Source organism: Xenopus laevis, chromosome 4S, assembly GCF_017654675.1.
Source record: "Xenopus laevis strain J_2021 chromosome 4S, Xenopus_laevis_v10.1, whole genome shotgun sequence".
NCBI lineage: Eukaryota > Metazoa > Chordata > Amphibia > Anura > Pipidae > Xenopus > Xenopus laevis.
The window spans coordinates 91,174,824-91,196,294 of record NC_054378.1 but is presented as its reverse complement, the minus strand read 5'-3'; the positions used below and the strand labels follow the sequence as shown (position 1 = coordinate 91,196,294).

The 21,471-nt window shown below is 38.9% G+C and overlaps 1 protein-coding gene across 2 annotated transcripts in view; it reads right to left on the bottom strand.

The window, feature by feature from the left end:
• clcc1.S (chloride channel CLIC-like 1 S homeolog) overlaps nt 1-21,471 on the bottom strand; it is a 31,770-nt gene that overhangs the window by 7,274 nt on the left and 3,025 nt on the right. For both annotated transcript variants that reach the window (XM_018259458.2, NM_001088136.1), the window contains 10 exon segments: nt 21,179-21,316; nt 19,977-20,024; nt 16,582-16,695; nt 15,698-15,799; nt 13,031-13,252; nt 12,296-12,436; nt 10,771-10,861; nt 8,897-8,994; nt 8,213-8,359; nt 2,999-3,244 (listed from right to left, as the gene is read on the bottom strand). In XM_018259458.2, coding sequence (XP_018114947.1) covers nt 2,999-3,244; nt 8,213-8,359; nt 8,897-8,994; nt 10,771-10,861; nt 12,296-12,436; nt 13,031-13,252; nt 15,698-15,799; nt 16,582-16,695; nt 19,977-20,024; nt 21,179-21,307 — 1,338 coding nt within the window. In that variant the 5' untranslated portion in view covers nt 21,308-21,316.

The following is a 21,471-nucleotide window of genomic DNA, read 5'->3' as shown; positions in this document are numbered from 1 at the left end:
GAAGGGAAAAATAATTTTTACTTCCTTGTTTTGAGACAAAAGGTCATGCAATTTCCCTCCCAGCCCCTAATTTGCATATGTAAATTAGGATTCGGTTCAGCCAGGGAGAAGGATTCGGCCGATCCTTACTTATTACAGATTATTATGAGCTTTAAAGGATAAGTAAACCTTTAGGGCACAGGCACACATGAATCTAAATCGCCGACAAAATGGCACTCGGAGCACTTAGTTTTCCGAAGTCGCCCACAGTTGCCTCACGAGGAAACTTGGGCGACTTTGGCAAATTAATCGCTCCGAGTGTCACCCCGCCGGCAATTTAGATTCTAGCCGGCGGGAAGGCTTTTTCAGGGAGATTAGTCGTCAGGCGACTAAATCTCCCCGAATCCTTCCGTGTGTCTCTGCCCTTAAGAAACTAAATGTAAAATTGCTGTGGAAAGAGATCAGATGCCTCAGATGCCTTTTCCCATCTCCTTCCTGAGCAGAACAATATCAGAACACTTTTCTTCTAAATAGTACATCTCTTTGAAAGTTTTTGACTGTACAGGAATGGGAAGTGACCAGCAGGAGGCACTGTTGTTGCAAAATTCATTATATTGGCAGTTAATTAAAACCTTAGTCGCTCTGAAACTGAAAAACAAATAATTTAAATTGCAAATCTGTTTAGAAAAGCACCCTGAGCAATTTTATTTTGTTTAAGGTTTACTTATTTTTCAACAATGTATTTCTAAATGTACTGAAAGCAGTGTCTGCCTGCCCTAGGTATTCTCTTCTCTGCTAATTCTCACAATTAAAATAACGCCAGCTAATTAACAGACATGTGAAGGATTATGCAGTGGGGCATTGTGGGAAATGACAGCTGCATTTTACAACAATTCAAGAGTCAAGAAAGATGCAGAGAGATACTGATTTCAACTGAAAATACATTTACAAAAAGCTTAGAATTTCATGGTCTTTCATTATGCAACATAGTTTGCCTTTAAGAGGGGGTTTGATCTTGCAAAAAACTTTCATATTTAGTGATGATCGATATCGTTCACCAGGTTTCGCTATGTATATTAGCCACCTATAGACTTCAATAGGTGAAAAAAATTGTTTTGCATCCAAAAAAAGCGTCATCAATAGACTTCAATGTATTGCCTAGTGAAACAACTCAGATGCAGTTGAACTGCAGACTTTCAGCTTTAATTTAGTGGGTTAAACAAAAAGATTGCATAAAAATGTGAGGAACTAAAGCCTTTTTTTTTTTTTTTAACAACATCACTTCATTTCAGGGGCTCAAAAGTAATTGGACAAATTAAAAAACTGAAAATAAAATGTTCATTTCTAATACTTGGTTTTAATCCCTTTGCTGACAATGAGTTTTGAGTCTTGAACTCATGGACATCACCAGATTCTGGGTTTCCTCCTTTTTAATGCTCTGCCAGGCCTTTACTGCAGCGGCTTTCAGTTGCTGTTTGTTTGTGAGCCTTTCTGTCCAAAGTTTAGTCTTCAACAAGTGAAATGCAGCTCAATTGGGGTCAGATCAGGTGACTGACTTGGCCATTCAAGAATATTCCACTTCTTTGCTTTAATAAACTCCTGGGTTGTTTGGCTGTATGTTTTGGGTCATTATGAAACACCTCCCAATCAATGTGACTGCATTTAGCTGGATTTGAGCAGACAGTGTCTCTGAACACCTCAGAATTCATTTGGCTGCTTCTGTCCTGTGTCACATGATGGATAAACACTAGTGTCCCAGTGCCACTGGCAGCCATGCACACCCAAACCATCACACTGCCTCCGCCATGTTTTATAGAGATGTGGTAAACTTTGGATCATGAGCTGTTCCACGCCTTCTCCATACTTTTTTCTTGCCATCATTCTGGTAGAGATTGATCTTGGTTTAATCTGTCCAAAGAATGTTTTTCCAGAACTGTGCTGGCTTTTTTTAGATTTTTTTTTAAGCAAAGTCCAATCTAGCCTTTTTTTTTATTCTTGAGGCTTGTGGGTGGCTTGCACCTTGTAGTGCACCCTCTGTATTTACTTTCATGCAGTCTTCTCTTTATGGTAGACTTGGATATCGATACACCTACCTCCTGGAGAGTGTTGTTCACTTGTTTGGCTGTTGTGAAGGGGTTTCTCTTCACCATGGAAATGATTCAGCGATCATTCACCACAGTTGTCTTCCATGGACGTCCAGGTCTTTTTGCGTTGCTGAGTTCACCAGTGCTTTCTTTGTTTCTCGGGATGTACCAAACTGTAGATTTTGCCACTCCTAATATTGTAGCAATTTCTCGGATGGGTTATTTCTGTTTTTGTGCTTAAGGATGGCTTGTTTCACCTGCATGGAGAGCTCCTTTGACCGCATGTTTGTTCACAGCAAAATCTTCCACATACAAGCTCCCACCCTTAAATCAACTCCAGGGCTTTTATCTGCTTCATTGATAATAAAATAACAAAGGAATTGCCCACACCTGCCCATGAAATAGCCTTTGAGTCAATTGTCCAATTGCTTTTGAGCCCCTGAAATGAAGTGATTGTGTTAAAAAAGGCTTTAGTTTAGTTTTTATGCAATCTTTGTTCAACCCACTGAATTAAAGCTGAAAGTCAGCAGTTCAGTTGTTTCATTTAAAATTCATTGTGGTAATGTACAGAACCAAAATTAGAAAAAAGATGACTGTCCAAAGATTTATGGGCCTAACTGTGTACTTCAGATTCTTTCTAGGTCTGTATCTTGTTTAATCACTTATTGGATAGCACTAGGTTTTCCAGATTTAAATGTTTAGTTATCGATGGGGTGCTTGGATCCTTGCAACACAATTTACAGTATTCCTTAGGCTTCCTAAGGCAGTACATTTATACAACACACAGGGTTAAATAAATCAGTCCCTAGATTATAAACAAAATAAGAGAATAAGTCTGAGAAATACATGTAAAAAAAATAAAATAGCAAAATTAGAAGAAAAAAAAAAAAAAAAAGATGTAAAGCATAAATTCATGCATGCCCACTGAAACTCACAGCTGTCACTGGTGGATTGTTGCTGCCATCGATATCATCAAGAGGTTGTTGTTTTGGTATATTTACCACATCATTGTCTCTGGGTAGCTGTCCCAGGGCAGGTGGTACACGCACATCTTCAATAAACCGTTTTCGATTTGATCTTGTAGGCTCTACAGGCAAAGGTTTTTCTCTTTCAGGACCTGTTAAACGCCTGAAAAGGTTCACTGGGTTCATGACTGCTGTGCCTGCCCCATAAAAGAAGGCCTGTGGAGCAATATTACAATATGTTAATAAGCATAATTTCTATATGTGCAGACAGTATCTAATATGATTAAAGGGTTATGATCAAGATTTTTATGGTGTTGTTTTAATACTATATTATATTATGTGCCTTCTACAAGAGCTTTAACCAGCACAACAGGATGACTGCACACAAGGTAAACCCCTGCAAGTTTAAAAGTGTGACTGCAACGTTTCCAGGGCATGCCCCTTCCTCAGTGGGTGCTGTTCTCAAACCAATAAATGTAGAATAGCAAAGGCAAATGACAAGCACTACTGCAGATTAAGGTTTAAAGACACCTGTGTTTAATACAAGCCACAGTAAAGCACACTATGTTTTGAGGTGAAATCCTTCCTTGAGTATTAGCAATGCAATGATTTTTTAGTTCATTTTGATCCATACATCTGAAACTGTCAGGTAACTTGCCATTAGAAGAGTAAGAAAAAGTCTGGGGTGTCAGTGCCTATTGATTCTCACTGGATATGTGTCTGGAACACACACACACACACACGCGCACACACACACACACACACACACACACGGTATAAAGAAATGTACATCCTGTTGATGTGAATTTAATCTGTCTGACACATCAAGTCAAGACGGTTCTCGTCCCAAAAAACTGGGAGCAAAATAGAAACATGGAGATGCTAACAATTCAATAAGCTGCCGGGGGTAAGGGAACATGTTACTCCAAGACAGAATGCCTTTGTGGTATTTTAAATTACATATAGAGGGGAAGAACTCAGTTTTCCAAATATCTTTCATATAAACCACTATTAACCCTTTAAGTGCCACAGAACGTAGATTCTACGTTCTGCAGCACTTCCGGGTTCTGGAGTGGAGGAGCGGCTGTTAGAGCCACTCGCTCCGTTCCTCTTCGATCCTCTAGGCAACGAGCAGAGCAGGGGATCGAGTGGACCCTGGGGCGCGATCGCCCAGGGGCCCCAAAACAGTAGCAGGCACGTGTCACTTACGTTTCCTGCTGCTGCAGCCTGCACTGCGCCGATCAGCTCCGCCCCCACAGCACAGGGACAGGAATCACGTTGCAGATCTCTTCCTGGGGCCCTTCCAGATCGTCTGCAACAATCTCCAGCAACTTTTTCAGGTTAGTGCAACAATTACACACACAAACACACCAACACACATTTATTACAGTAATACACACTTAGATTCACACTTACACATACATTTTTGGGGATTGGGGGGGTCACTTACACACACATGCACACATAACATGTAATTTACCAATTGTACACACGCACATACATGGCATTGTGGCTTTTTTTTTTTTTTTTTTTATCATCGCATTGTCTTTTTTTTGGCTGAAAAAAATGTTTTATTGCGATTGCGAATAGCGTATTCACTAACCGTACTGTGCAATACCTTTTGTATGTTATTTCAGTGATTATATGAATTTTGAATTTTTAGCCATTTTAATGCATTTTCAGCTCTGCATATGTTGTGTACACTTGTTTCTAGCTGTATAACCTATTTGGCCCAGCTAAAATATTCAAACTGTGATTCTGACAGCTGATTACACTAGTCTGGAAAAAAAAAAACTGATTTTTGTGGTTTTATTTGATTTTTTTGCATTTCACGCTTTACTGCCTTATTTTGTTTTTTAAATTTTATCTACTATATATCCATTTGGGGGTCTCTGTGCGCCACGTTCAGCATTGCTTTGCAGTTTGGCAGTTTGCAGTAGAAACACATATTTACCCATATTGGATTCGTCAGAATGTGTACTTTCTGAAAATATATGGTTTTCTGGGGTCTCTGTACTGTTAGGGGGGTCTAATGTCGCATAATACACACACCAGGTGCTTATATTGCAGCAGCCAGCGCGTCAGCCGTGAAAATGTATATACACTATTGTCATTTGGGGGTCTCTGTGCGCCACATAGTTTGGTATATCTATGCATATTGGGTATCAAAGTGTTCAGTAGACCCCTGGCCTTCATATTTAGGATGTTTTATGCTGATACATTACAAACTGTGGGGCATATAATGGGGTAAAATTCAAGCTTTGTGACGATTTTCAGAAATTTGATAAAAACCGTTACGTTCAGCATTGCTTTGCAGTTTGGCAGTTTGCAGTAGAAACACATATTTACCCATATTGGATTCGTCAGACTGTGTACTTTCTGAAAATATATGGTTTTCTGGGTTCTCTGTACTGTTAGGGGGGTCTAATGTCGCATAATACACACCAGGTGCTTATATTGCAGCAGCCAGCACGTCAGCCGTGAAAATGTCTATACATATTGTCATTTGGGGGTCTCTGTGCACCACATAGTTTGGTATATCTATGCACATTAGGCATCAAACTGTTTAGTAGACCCCTATGTTTATATTTAGGATGCTTTATGCTGGTAATGATACATGGACAATACGATGCTGGAAAGTTGAAGCTTTGAGGCAATTTTCAGATATTTCACCAAAACCGCCAAATTTGGCAAAGCCTTGCGACTCAGTAGTTTGGAGCAATAAGGCATGGGTACCCATTTTATATTCTGTAGAATGTGCACTTTCCAAAAATATATGGGTTTGGGGGGTAAACATATATTTCTGTGTTTTTACCCCACAAAAATGCAGTCAATGTGTTGATTTTTTTATAAGCTGAAGTTACCCACAGGATTATTTGTATGCGCTAACTTCATTTTGGGGCCTCTAAATGCCATATACTTTGGTAAACATATGCAGAGTGGGCACCAAACTGTTTGGAGGACCCCTGGCAATCACAATTTGGGTGCTTTTTTGTGATACGTAATGACACATGGGCAATATAATGCTGGAAAGTAGAAGCATTGAGGCACTTTTCAGTTATTTCACAAAAACCGTCAATTTTGGGAAAGCCTTGCGACTCAGTAGTTTGGAGCAGAAAGGCATGGGTACCCATTTTAGATTCGGTAGAATGAGTACTTTCCAAAAATATATGGTTTTGGGGGTAAACATATATTTCTGTGTTTTTGCCTCACAAAAATGCAGTCAATGTGTTGATTTTTCATTAGCTGAAGTTACCCACGGGACTGTTTGTATGCGCTAACTTCATTTTGAGGCCTCTAAATGCCAGATACTTTTGTAAACCTATGAACAATGGCCACCAAACTGTTTGGAGGAACCCTGGCAATCATATTTAGGGTGCTTTTTCTTGATACGTAATGATACATGGGTGATATGGTGCTAGGAAGTTGAAGCTTTGAGGCAATTTTCAGATATTTCACCAAAACCGACAATTTTGGGAAAGCCTTGCGACTCAGTAGTTTGGAGCAGAAAGGCATGGGTACCCATTTTAGATTCGGTAGAATGAGTACTTTCCAAAAATATATGGTTTTGGGGGTAAACATATATTTCTGTGTTTTTGCCTCACACAAATGCAGTCAATGTGTTGATTTTTCATTAGCTGAAGTTACCCACAGGACTATTTGTATGTGCTAACTTCATTTTGGGGCCTCTAAATGCCATATACTTTGGTAAACCTATGCACAGTGGGCACCAAACTGTTTGGAGGACCCCTGGCAATCATAGTTCAGATGCTTTTTCTTGGTACGTAATGATACATGGGTGATATGATGCTGGAAAGTTGAAGCATTGAGGCAATTTTCAGATTTTTCACCAAAACTGACAATTTTGGGAAAGCCTTGCAACTCAGTAGTTTGGAGCAGAAAGGCATGGGTACCCATTTTAGATTCAGTAGATTGTGTACTTTCCAAAAATATATGGGTTTGGGGAGTAAACATATATTTCTGTGTTTTTACCACACAAAAAATGCAGTCAATGTGTTGATTTTTCAGTAGCTGAAGTAAAGTCCTGAACAATTTGGATGTGCTAACTTCATATTGGTGTCTCTAAATGCCAGATACTTTGGTAAACCTATGCATAATGGGTATCAAACTGTTCAGTGGACCCCTGGCAATCATATTTCAGGTGATTTTTCTTGGTACCTAATATAGTATGGGATATGCGGAGCAGCAAAATAAAACCTTTGAAGTGATTTTTCAGAATTTTGAATTTTATTTTAGAAAAACCGCTATGTTCAGACAAGCTTTTATGTTTGGTAGTTGGGAGTAGAGAGACATAGTTACCCATTTTGGAATCAGCAGAATGTGTACTTTTCAAAAATGTATGGTTTTCTGGGGTAAACCTACGGTTTCAGGATTTTTTTGCCTTGGAATCTAAAGTATGCTGTTTTCTGCCTTAGTGCTTTCAAAATTCGGTAATATACTGCAGGGAGTTTTTGCTGTACAGAAGTCCTAAATCTCCCTAAAACTATACATATCTGGTATTGGCACGTTCAAGAGACATAAGGCTTTCTAAATCAGTTGGATTTTCATCCGTAAAATGAAATATTTTTCTGGTATAAATTGATATACTATGAAAAATGGTAATTTTTCATTTTTTTTTGGTATTTAGCACTATAAATTTTTTTGCACAAGTGGAAATACATGAAAACTCAGGCAGATTTAGAAAGCTCAGTTTCTCCCGAAAAAAACAATGTATAGTTTTCCTAGGTAAACTATAGGTTTCCCCTCAGAAAATGCCCCTAAAGTGAGAGAGCACAAAATGTTTCAAAAACGGCTGTCATTTCGCGTAACCAAAATGTGAAATTCTGCTGGCACTTGAAGGGTTAAGGGTGGTCCAAATCCTTAAGAGCGTACATTTTGGCTCAAAATTTGCCAATGTGCAGTGACTGGCAAATGCCATTCCCATCACTCCTAAAAGACAAGGGGTGGCATTGGGCAACTTGTAGAGTAACCACTTAATTTAACATTTGCCTTAAAAAATAATTAGGGATGTGCTGAATCAGAGCCTTTTAAGCCAAATCCAAGAGCCTGGTCAAACCGTATACAACATTTTCTTGCCAACATGCAATTTGCCATGAAAAAGTGGCACAAGAAGAAAGAAACGAAATCATGACTTACTACAAACAACACAACAACAATACTTACCAGCAAAAGAACTGCAATAAAAATGAGTACAGGAACTTGAAAAAATAAAGGGATTTCTGATAGCAAAGCATTTAAAAACTCTCCAATTCCTTTTCCAATATGTTTGAGTGGCTCTGTTATAAAGTTGGTAAATGTGAGGGCAAGTGCCTAAAATAAGAAGCATAAAAAAAAAGAGAAATATGCAATAAAGTAGAAGTGAGGTTTCTGTTGAGCAACCTTTACGGTCACATCTTATACCTACATGCTCAAATTCTGTCACATCAATTTTTTCTCAAAAAAAAAAATATTTTTGATGAGAATATCAGAAAGGCCTTGAAGTTGGCTATATGGCTGCAACACATTTTCTCCCAGGATTAAACATCTTATATCTAGCCCCATGCTAATTCGTATCAGCCAGTAGAAGCAGAAGAATCTTTATGTTCTCTATTGACTCTACAGCCAGCTGGGGTACACACAATGCCCACCAAAACATTCCTGGGGGGAATTTCCAATTTCCAACCTCCCATCTACTAAAGGAGAAATAGCTGTTACCCCATAGCATACTGCATTAACCAATCACTAGACATTGCAGAAGTAGTATTACCCAGCTACCTCTTCTGTGAATGGGATGCTTTCATTTGAAGTTGTTAAAAACTGTAAGGCCAAATGTTTCATATCCACGTAGAGGCGAACAAGGAAACTCACCTTAGTAGGTGGGACCATCAGTGTTGGACTAACGATCAAAGCTTTAAAGTAGTCTTCACAAGGATCATTTTGGAAGGTGGCAGCACCCTTCATCCAATCTACAGCATAGGGAAAACATAGATAACACATATGTGTGTGTATATGTAATTATTACTTGAAATTCCTCAACGGTAAACTTGTATGTTTTGCCAACCTGACTGTCCCTTCTCAACATGTCAGTTAAAGGAGAAGGAAATTCCCTGGGCGCAAAAACCCTCCCCCCTCCCCTGTGTTGCCCCCCTCCCTCCTGGCTTACCAGTCCCCCTGGGACAGGTAATTCCTGGTTTCAGTATCTCTTTAAATGGGGTTGTTCATCTACAAACTTTTTTTCAGTCCAGTTGGTTTCAGATTGTTCAACAAAAATAGACTTTTTCCGATTACTTTCTATTTTCTAAAATTGAAGTGTAAAGTTTCATAAGGCAGCTCTGAAAGGAGGGGGGGGGGGTGTCGCAGATTCTAACTATTTTAAATTAATACATTTGTCCCTGCTGAGCAGAAACCCTTGGTTTCATTAAAGGCATCTGTTAGAATTGATATAATAGTTGCTAATATTCCACAGATACTGTTGACAAATGGATCAACTAAATGTATCAAATTGTAACAGTTCAGATGCTTGTGGATAACTGAGCTGCCAGACTGAAACACCAGAGACAAGAACATTAAACTTTAACCTAAAATTTTGGGTAAATTGTAGAAAATAAAAGATGGAAAGTAATTGGAAAAAAAGTTTTTGTTTATGGGCAACAATCTGAAAACAACTGAGCTGAAAAAAGTGTTTGGAAGATGAACAATCCCTTTAAGTGCCCACAAAACACACCAGGCTTATTTTTGTTATGTTAAAGGGTTTTTGAACCTTTTAATAAAACAATGACAGCATCTTTGACCGAGGTCATGTTTGTGTTGGCTCATCAATGCAAGAATTGTTTGATATTCCCCTTAAGCTAAAGTTCTGGGGCATGGCCAACCGGACCCCCATGTGATGTGGGGAGTCTAATATTTTAGTGAAGGCATCACATTTAATATTACAAATCCTACAAAAGGGTATTGTGAACCAATAAAAAAAATTGTGCTCTTAAGTATCTATATGTATGTACATTTCTGGAATGACCATGGGGATTAATTATCTAGAATGCTTTGGACTGGTGGTTTTCCAAAAAAGGATTTTTTTAGCATTTAAACCTTAAGGAAAATTACAAAATATAATAAAATATATTCATATAGATATAAAAAATATATAATAAAATACACCAGCAGATCAAATCCTGAAAGATTTTAGTTTGAATAAATAGTATTTGCCTTTCCTGCAGCTATGTTTCATGCTAGGTGCTCAGATTAATTGTTTATAGAAACTATTTCAAAAACACGAACTTACTGAAGATAAAAAAAATACATTGAATTTTAGTACGGGTATGGGATCCGTTATCCGGAAAGCCATTATCCAGAAAGCTCCGAATTATGCAAAGGTTGTCTTCCATAAACTCCATTTTATCCAAATAATCAACATTTTTAAAAATTTCCTTTGTCTCTGTAAAAATAAAACAGTTCCTTGCACTTGAGCTAAACTAAGATATAATGTATCCTTAGTGGAAGCAAAAGCAGCCTATTAGGTTTATTTAATGTTTAAATGATTTTCTAGTAGACTTAAGGAAGGAACATCCAAATTATGGAAGGAACATCCAATTTACAGAAAGATCCATTATCCGGAAAGCCCCCTGTCCCAAACATTCTGGCAACAGGTCCCGCACCTGTAATAAGAATGTTGGTTATGGGGTTTCTACAATATGAACACTATGCTTTTATTTATCCCCACTAGCTTTTATGAATGAAGGGCTCACCAAACAGGCTCTCGGACCAGCTGATCTTTTGACTACATTTGTCAAAGTCCTGCAACTTTGCTAGTTCTGCCTGGCGCTCAGCAAAGGCAACCTGTCAGGAAACAAAAATTCAAACAATGACTTTCCTGGGAGTACTGTAACAGCAGAATATAATTCACAGCAAGACCAGTGGAATGAATAGAGGTCAGCCTTATCATCAATATTAATGATTAATATTTTTTTATATGAAAACCCAGGTATTCGGTTTACCCCAATGAATCATATATGGAAGCCACAGTCTAAGTATGAATCTGCTAGAGTCCATTTTTCCATTGTACCAACATTCTGCAGCATTGAGCAACAGGGATCAGACACAGATGAAAAATCAATATACATATAGAAAAAACAAAAATGGATGTGCCTCCAGATGGGAAGGCTATACACTTGGAAGGATGAGTAAGTGCTGTCAGTCTAGTCAGGGGTTATCTTGTGAAGCATATTTAAAGACATTATATGGTAACATAGGGTAGAATGGATTGTTCTGTGCCAGTCAAGGACATACACAGGGAATGATGACATTTAAAGGAATCATATAGTGTCAAAAACATGTACTTGACATTGCATTATACACGTACATGATATCACAAATTGGCAATGTTAGCAGGAAAGTCTAAAACTGACAGGGAGAAAATGCATAGAGCGAGAGGAGGAGGTGTTAAGAGTAAATAAATAATACATTATGTGCACCAAATTATAGAGGACACCTAAGGTGTATCTTATTCAGGTTAACTTGAAATTCAGCCAGTACAACTAACAGAGCAAAGAGAGAGAAAGAAGGTGCAATAGGGGAAGTAAAATATACCAGAGAAGGAAAAGTGAAGTCAATCTAGGCGGTTGCCACCTTTTTCATTGACTAAAAATCGACCTTTGGGTACGGGAGTGGGTGGTGACACCATATGGGGTGATGAATTTCCTGTCTATTTTTAATTCTGGCCCTGGCTGGCGATTTACCAGCCAGGCCAGTTAAAAACCAACCAGGTGGTAACCTTGGGTCAAGCAAAATAGCCTCCTAGATGACTGCATAGATGGATAAGGTGGGGAATAAGCTTGTGAATGACAGATAAACAGCCTCAGGGGGTTGTATGGGGAACCTGTGGAATTGTTAGGAAGGTGAAAGCAGCACACTTTGTTGTAGGCAGCTGTGTGAAGGGGATGCAAGTCAAATACAACTTCCAGACAGAAGCAACATAAAAATATTTTCTTCAATTTACCTAATGAAATGCTTAAAATGGTCTAAATCTAGTTTAGTTTGTTTGACATTTTAGAAATGTCACCCAATTATCTTTGTTCCATGAGTGGAAGGGGTCCACAATGTTCTACATGCCAATTGTTCTCACCATTTTAATTTTAGAATAATATACATACTGAACATGAATCATTTTTACTACAATACCATACCTGCACTTAGGTTAGTCGCTGGCATCCTCTTCCATTTGTGTAGTGTTGCTTTCTGAGGGTGGGGGTGGGGTGGGATGAGGGGGCTTACCTTATATAAATACATCCAGTTCCAGCCAAAGCTGATCACAATGCTTAAGATAAGGAGGCGTTTTAACTGGGTGAACCAGCCAATGTGAGTCCAGATCTCTGTGGCAATAAGTTTAACTAAGCACAACACACATAGGATGAGCTGCAGGTCATATAAAAATAAAGAAAAAGAAGAATTACTCTTACGGATGCCCCTCCTACTGAAAATACATATCTCCAAAATGTGCACCTGGATTCTTTGTATTATGATTTCACCATTATGTTAAAAAAAACCCTGTGGTAAACTCAAAGTTGGCAAGACTTACTGCCTGTACCAGAGTGCAAAAATATAGATTGGAGAACAATAGCTTATTGTCAGATGGAAACAATTGAAATAAGGACATAACTGCAACAACAACTTAAATGGCTAGTTCTTTAGGTGGTAAAATGCTCCACTTAAGGGGTTACAGAAAGAAGGTGATAATAGATTGCATCGTGCCTCATTTAACAACACTGGGCAATTTAAACCTGGGAAGTAATCCATAGCAAGTAACCCAAAGCAACCAACCAACCAGCTTTTTGCACCAACAATCATTTTGGCCCCATTTGGCTGAGCATGTGGCTATTTAAGCCATGAATTTTTTAAATATTTGAAGTTTTGATTTCAATTTTATGCCAAACTGGCCCTTTAAATATGTTGCTGCAACAAAAAAAACACTCCATATTTTTTTTTTAAGTCTGGCTCTTCCTTCTATACCATAAATAATGTGTATACATCCACTCCAAAACTGTCCTCAAATTTCCACTTCCACTCTTCCTCATTATGGTGCTTGAATTGCACTAAAGTGCTGCTCAAAGCATCATCAAGTGCTCCCACATTCCAGTCTCCATTGTTCAGGAAACTCTGAATTTCTTGTAGCATCTCCATTGTGAGCACAACCTCTGCATCATATTGAGCTTTAGGGTAAGACTCATCTGGCTAAGATAAACAGAAAGGATATTGCATGTTAGCAAACTTATTTTATACAAACACATTTTGTAAAAACAATGCTTTAAAGCAAGGGTCCCCAAACTTTTTATTAACCGTAAGACACATTCAAATGTAAAAAGAGTTCGGGATCAACAAAACCATGAAAAAAGTCTCTGGGAATGCTAAACAAGGGCTGTATTTGGTAGTCCCTTTTTGGACTGGCAGTTTACAGGAGGACCGGTTTGGCACCATGCAGGTTTTTTTATGAATCGTATGCTTTACTTCAAGCCAGGAATTCAATAATAAGAACCTGCTTTGAGGCCACCGAGAGCAACATCCAAAGGGTCAGTGAGAAACATGTTGCTCGCAAGCCATTGGTTGGGGATCACTGCTTTTAAAGGCATGGTCAACCCAAAAAAATGTTTTTGCTTATAAAAGAAAACATAATTCTAATTGCCATTAACATTGATTACAATTGTTCTATGGTTTTCAAATTATTTGTGTATGTAAACTATTGAAAGCAGTGTTTGTCTATGTTCTATTCTCTGTCCTTAGGACTTTTGAAACAATGTAAGACAAGCCAGCTGATTACTGACCTGTTTTGCTGGGGAACTCTTTTTGCAACATTGTAAATAAATGAACAACCAGGAGTTAGGCAAATGCTGCTTTCCATAGCAATAGTTTTTAAAACACTGACAATATAAAATAAATAATAAATGTATATTGGAAAGTTGCTTAGAATGTTTTCTTTTACTAGGTAGATTTTTATTTTGGCATTGGTAATTGACCTTTAAAGGAACAGATCAGTATAAAAAAAAAAATTATGTAAATAGATAGGCTGTGCAAAATAAAAAATGTTTTGAATATAGTTAGTTAGCCAAAAATGTAATGTATTAAGGCTGGAGTGACTGGATGTGTAACATAATAGCCAGAACACTACTTCCTGTTCTGCAGCTCTATTTGTTTCCACTGATTGGTTACCAGGAAGTAATCAGATACTTGAGGGGGGGGAACCTGGGTCATAACTGTTGCTTTTGAATCTGAGCTGCATGCTATGGAACAATTCAAAACTCACTGAACGGTTATGTCCCATGTAGCTCCCCTTCAAATCGCTGACTAACTCAGAGTTAGAGAGCTGAAAAGCAGGAAATTGGGTTCTGTTCTGTTAAAACATCCAGTCACTCCAGCCTTTATACATTAAATTTTTTTGCTAACTAACTATATTAGAAATTTTTTTTATTTTGCACATACTATCTATTTACCCAGTTTTTATTTTTACACTGAACTGTTCCTCTAATTTAACTTGTTATCTTGTAGGCAGTGATATTCTGAGACAACTTGCAACAGGTCTTCATATTTTATTCATTGTGGTTTTGAATTACCGTATATACTTGAGTATAAGCCGACCCGAGTATAAGCCGAGGTACCTAATTTTACCTACGAAAACTGGGAAAACTTATTGACTCTAGTATAAGCCTAGACACAACTACAGCCCTGTCTCCCAGCAGCGCACATTCTGCCAAAGCGACCCCCCCAGCGATCAACCGGACTTCTTTGCAAAGTTGATGGTGACAGAGAATTGCCAAACGGATTACTGTGTGCATTGTCCCACTGTCCCACTACCATGTGCAGAGGGTGCTGTTTGATATTGCCATCACTGTTAATCTTTCGTATAACCAACAGAGGGCGCTGTGTGATATTGCAGTCACTGTTATTCTTTCATATAACCAACAGAGGGCGCCGTGTGATATTGCAGTCACTGTTATTCTTTCATATAACCAACAGATGGCGCTGTGTGATATTGCAGTCACTGTTATTCTTTCATATAACCAACAGAGGGTGCTGTGTGATATTGGAGTCACTGTTAATCTTTCATATAACCAACAGATGGCGCTGTGTGATATTGCAGTCACTGTTATTCTTTCATATAACCAACAGATGGCGCTGTGTGATATTGCAGTCACTGTTATTCTTTCATATAACCAACAGAGGGCGCACTGTTATTCTTTCATATAACCAACAGAGGGTGCAGTCACTGTTATTCTTTCATATAACCAACAGAGGGCGCACTGTTATTCTTTCATATAACCAACAGAGGGTGCTGTGTGATATTGCAGTCACTGTTATTCTTTCATATAACCAACAGAGGGCGCACTGTTATTCTTTCATATAACCAACAGAGGGCATTGTGGGATATTGCAGTCTCTCCCCAAGTGTACTGTTGGTATAGGAATGATTAAAAGTGACTGCAATCTCAGCTACTCGGGTCGGGTACCGCTGACCCGAGTATAAGCCAAGGTAGACTTTTTCAGTCTGGATGCTGAAAAACTCGGCTTATACTCAGGTATATACAGTATATAGCTTTTTGTTCAGCAGGTCTTCAGTTTGGAATTTCACACCATTAGCCATCCCCCTGCTTGCTTTTGTCAAGCTTACAGAACTAGCCATACTTACAAGTCCTATGCGTCCGGCCTCAATCAAAATCTTATTAAGGTACCGCTTAAAAATGGCTTGACTTTTACTCTTCGATTTCTCCATTCTTTTGGTTTCCTCCAACTGGAATTAAAAAAAATCTATATTAAAGTATAATTCTTAAATATGAATGTAAAAAAGATAAACACCCTGTGTGATGCATACTAAGACAGTATTAAACATTGTTTTTGTGATATGTTATAGATTTTCAGCCTATAAGCTTTACTTCTATTACAAAGTATATATTAAAATTTCATACATTGGTTGTTGACAAAGCCTGAAGCCAGGGAGCATCCTCCGCAGGGGCTGAAATCTCTCTGAGAAATTTATCAACAAATCTATCAAACTGTAGTTAACAATTGGCTACTGGAAATAATGAAGGGGGGATCACAAATGTGTTTGTCTTAAAGGGACAGTAAACTCACTAGTTTAAAATAAGTTCAATGAACAGGGCCTACTGACTTTTGTTTTACAAACAATATACTGTAGGTGTTTTGTGATTTCTTGAGCTAAACAGGACAAATATGGAGATGTTTGATCCTTGAGAGGTAGATAATTATATTACAATATATAAGTATAGTATTCCCCACCTTCATCCTCTGTTGTAACTGTTTTGTTAGTAGGTGTTCATTATCAAGGGGGGATTAATTGTGCACTGGTAATCATATTTATCTACCTTCGCAAGAACAAACCATGGAGTAGCTTCAGTTTTCCTGTTTTTTCATGATTAAAACAATAGACAAAAAATATGTTTGACAATTCATTGAACTCATGTTGAAGGCAGTATGCTGCCGCTGAACAGCAGAGCTTTTACCTTAAATGAGTGTGTATATTGGGCATATGAAGGAACCAGAGTAAAGGCTTACCTGCCCTTTGAGGTTTTCCAGTTTTGTCTTATACTCCTGATATTCTGCTGAGCAAGTCATGTCTGGATTTTGATGCAGTTCATTTGCTTTCTGTGCAGGCTGTTGTGTAGCATCCTGGGAGGTGAAATTAACAAAGCTATATGCAATTAACCAGCTACAGAACATTCTGAAAAACTTTTTTTACATTTATATTAATGTTTATTATGCTATAAAATCAACAAATAACTAAGCTGTTTTTTTTAACTGGTCTTCAATATTTAGCATGTTTAGGTTTTGAGTTATTAGCATGTCTATTCTGCTGACCACCAGAAACCAAACAGCTGTTTCAATGCAATTTTACAATTATTTTTATCTTAAGTTGCTTACATGTCTTTTTAGGTCACAGGTTCTACTCTTCCATTTTTGACCAAACTGGTGCATAGTTGCTAGTAAAACCCAAAAGGTGAAGTTTCCCCCAAATAAAATTATGGAAAGAAAATATAATTTTAAGAGGTTTCCAGATCCAGAAAAAGCAAGATGATGGTGAGGTGCTCCTATAAAAGGACCCCGGGCTGATGTAACTCATGTAGCAGAAGCCAGACTGAGTTTTTGGGTAGACATTTTCAGTGGACAGAATGCAAATTGCAGAAAAACAAATGCAAATGGTTAAATCATTTAAGACTACTTGCAAACAGAATGTCTTTAAATATTGCTCTTTCATTGTCTTAAATGCGCAGTTAAAGTGAATATATATATTTATTTTTGTTTAAAAGTTTATTAATCAGCACCTACAAATGGCACCTAACATTCATATCCAGTGAAATTATATTATAACAAGTACATTACCACATCTGCAATGTTTCGGAGTAGTTTCACTCCTTTATCAAGCCATGGATAAGATTTTTTGATACCGTTAAATCTGTTTCTTTATAGTTGATAGGGGGGCACAGGGAACATATGGGCTTAAGCTCCACCCTTCAAGAGGCAGAACCCTTAAATAATAATTAATAGGGCGTGTCAGATCCACTCCGGCTCAACACTCCTACACTTTATCTAATCCAATCAGTTTGTACAAAAGAAGAGTGGTATCATAAGTATCACTGTTGTCTCAAGGGGACACAGGAAACATTTGGGGACTTAAAGCATACCTAAAGCAGCAGGAAGGCGGGATATGAGTTAGAAGTGGACACATTGTTGCACCACTGAGTACAAGACCTTGCAGCCAAAAGAAGCTTCAGCCGAAGCAAACATGTCTAGTCTGTAGAATTTTTTGAACATGTGCACAGAGGACCAGGTAGCTGCTTTGCAGATCTAATCCAGTGAGGCAGAGTGGCGTCAATCCCAGGAGGCTCCCACTGACCTCATGGAGCAAGTCCAGACAAAGACGTAACCAGGTTCTCCAAGGTCAGTTTAGAGCTACTACAATTACTGTGACATGCGACTGCGTCATCATGGGAAGAGGTGGAATGACATAGACCAGGTCGAATCACCAATGTTGAGTCATGGCATCCACCCATGCTGCCACTGGGTCCCGGTAGCGGACCAAAAATCTCGACACTTTGCAGTTGGATCTGGACACCATAAGCTCGATCTGGGGCTGACTCCAGCATCGCACAAGCTCTGCGAAGGCCTATGGGTGAAGTTCCCGTTCCCCCAGGTCCAGACTGGTTTAGACTGAGGAAATCTGCTTTCATATTGGACACTCCTGGAATGTTGTGGCATTATTGCTCTGTACAAGCACCACCTGTTCTTGTACATGATGGGACCAGTGGGTGAGGGTTAATTTTACAGCTCATAACTCCAAAATGTTTATTGGCAGTTTGGACTCCTTGGGAGATCATAGAACTTTTGCAGATAGATTTCCCCATGTCACACCCCAACCCTGTAGGCTGGCATCCGTGGATATTACAGTCCAATCCCATGTTGCCCAGGATTGGCTTGTGGATAGGAAGCCGGGATGTGGATGATACCATTAACCTGAGCAAATTCATTGCCATGTACACTGCAGGTTTCCGAGTGCAGAGCTACAGCCGTATCCGATCTCTGATCCTGGTCTAATTGTCCTGGGGAAAGCATACTAACTGCGAAATCGTATTGTATTTGAAACCCAGGTATGTCATCTAATGACTTGGGTGTAGGTTGGATTTTGACTACTTGATGGTACAGCTGAAATCCTGAAGAAGTGATATTTCTTGATGTAGATCCTCCCTGGCTTTCTCTTCCGTCATGGCATTCAAGAGGAGATTGTCCAGGTAGAGAGAGCAGAGGAGGGACCCATGGAGGTTTCCGTGGAAACGGCCAAGCAGTAGGGAAGACAGGGAGCCCAGAGCTGATGTTGTGAGGGGGGAGAGACGCTGGGGGAAGTTACTGTGAGAATTTAATAGCAATGAGAGGGCCAGACTATGTGTTTCTGACCAGGATTGCAGGGAATGTCTGGGTGGCCTTTACAGCTCAAAATGGGCAACGGAGCTGACTCAGATGGGCTATCCAACCAAGGGGTCTAAAACTAAAGGATACAGGTAGCCCTGCACCTGGTGTTACCCAGGGTGTCAGCGTTGGCTGACTGTAGAAGTCTCTTCATATACTGGCTGTCCATCCTCCTTGAAGAGGGTACTTGAAAAACTGATTGGATTGGGTACAGTGTAGGGCCCCCTTAATTATTATTGGAGTGTCCTGCCTCCTGGAGGGTGGAGCTTAACCCCATATGTTCCGTGTCCCTGTGAGACAACAGAAAAAAAGCGATACACCAAACTATCTAGTTGTTTATGATTTAAAATTTAATGTGCCAAGTTCCTCTACCTGTGACAGTATTTTCTACTGAATAATAGGATTGTGTACTTTCCACCTGCAGGAAAATACAACCCCTAACTCATGGCACCTTAACTATACAGTGGGCACATGTGTAGGGTAAAATAAAAATTTTATTTGCCGTTTTGAAGGTTTCCCAGGCTTGTGTAGTGATGCTACATATACCTCCATTGTAACTTCAATTTGGCGCCGTATGCAAATTAAGCATCGCTATCGTAACTTCGAGTTGCTTGGCAAATTAACGCAACTTCGGATTTTAGTGAATTTGCGTAGCGCTGGCGAAAATACGCCTGGCGAATCCCGGCGAAGCGGACGCTGGCACAACTACGAATCTTAGTGAATTTGCCCCTATAGCTGGAAAGGGTGGGAGCTACAACGTGGAGCTGGCCACTGCTCCTGTATAAACTATAACAAGCATGGGAAAGTTGTGCTCACCACTAATTTTTAAAAACATTAATTATAAATTATAATTCAAGTGTACTGCCTCCTGGAGGGTGGAGCTTAACCCCATTTGTTGCCTGTGTCCCCCTGAGACAACAGAAAAAAAGTGATACACCAAATTATCTAGTTGTTTATGATTTATAACTTCATGCGCCAAGTTCTCATACCTGTGAAACAGTATTTTCTACTGAATAGTAGGATTGTGTACTTTCCACCTGCAGGAAAATGAGATATTGCGTAGTTATAATAGTAAATGATACAGTGATGATAAAGATCCTTACTCTTTATAAAAATGCATCAATAATAACAATACCTCTTTATTGGACAAATCCAAACAGTTACTAAAAAGTAAACAAACTTAAAAAGTAGAGACGGTAAAATGCTTTCATCCACCCCATAAAGGGCACCTATCACAGCCAAAATCGAACACATATTAACAATCTGACCAGTACAACATAAACACGTTTAATCAAACGACACATCGTTTTTTGAAAAAAACTGCAGGTTTTAAAAAATCCCTTACTTTGTCAAATGGGTTCTTTCACTGAGGGAGGCCATACTGAAACTATAACAGAGACACTAATATGCAAATTTCAGGAGCATGCTCGGATTGTAACACTGCTTTGAGTATTCTACCCAGAATGCCTTGTTTTAGTAAACTCCTCCACTAGAAGTATCAGGAGATTTCCCTATCTTGTCCCCTGCTGGTGATGTTATTATGCAAATGAAGGGCACACACTAACTTCCAGCAGGTGGCAGCACTACTGTACAGCAGCTAACACACAGGTTTGGCTGATTTTGAAAATAGCTTAGAAGGGTTGATAAGCAACAAGGAATTTCAACTGAGCATGTGTGAGATTTCAGAGCTGCAGTTGGCTGGGAAGATATAGGTAGGAGGAGCCAGTGAAATCCAAGATGCCTGCCTCAGCTAGAACTGCAGTGGAGATAGGGATGATCTTGCAGAAGGTATAGTGAGCTGATGATTTACATTATACAAACAATTCTAACTGTTTTAAAAATCTGATTTCTTGAACTTTCACATAGTGTATTTACTTAGGAAATGATATTAGTTATGATTGGTGCCCTATAAGAAAATGTTCAGAACTCAATACCCCATAGGTTTGTCTATTCAGCTGCCTAGAAGTGTGGCACGTCATCACACTGAACAGATTCAGGAGAATTGTTCACCATGAAGTGTAGCTACCAACAAGAATCACCACAACCAGTGAGTTAGTTATCTTTTAAAAAGAATATACAATAACTGCTAAATATTGAAAATTCACAAAGTCTATCTAGTAAAACAGGACAATCTGAGACGTAGAATTCTTGTTTACAGAATATGAAATTGAAAAAAGCAGAGATTCTATACCTGGGGTTTATTTTTCATCTTTCCAGAGGCTGCGTCATAGTTAAGCATATCACTGGGATCAATCCACTCGTCAGTATAGTCCCCATATACTGGTGAAAGGTATAAAGCAACTAGCAGGAACAGACGCATGCTGCAGACCTGTAGGGAAAAACACATGAGCGCAAATACAGTCTCATATTTTATTTCAGATAGATATTCTGGTTTGTTTGAGCTTTTAGCCTGACAATGAACTGAATTGATTGAATATTGATAAGTAGATACTCACTACTCTAATGACAGCATCAACTTATAAT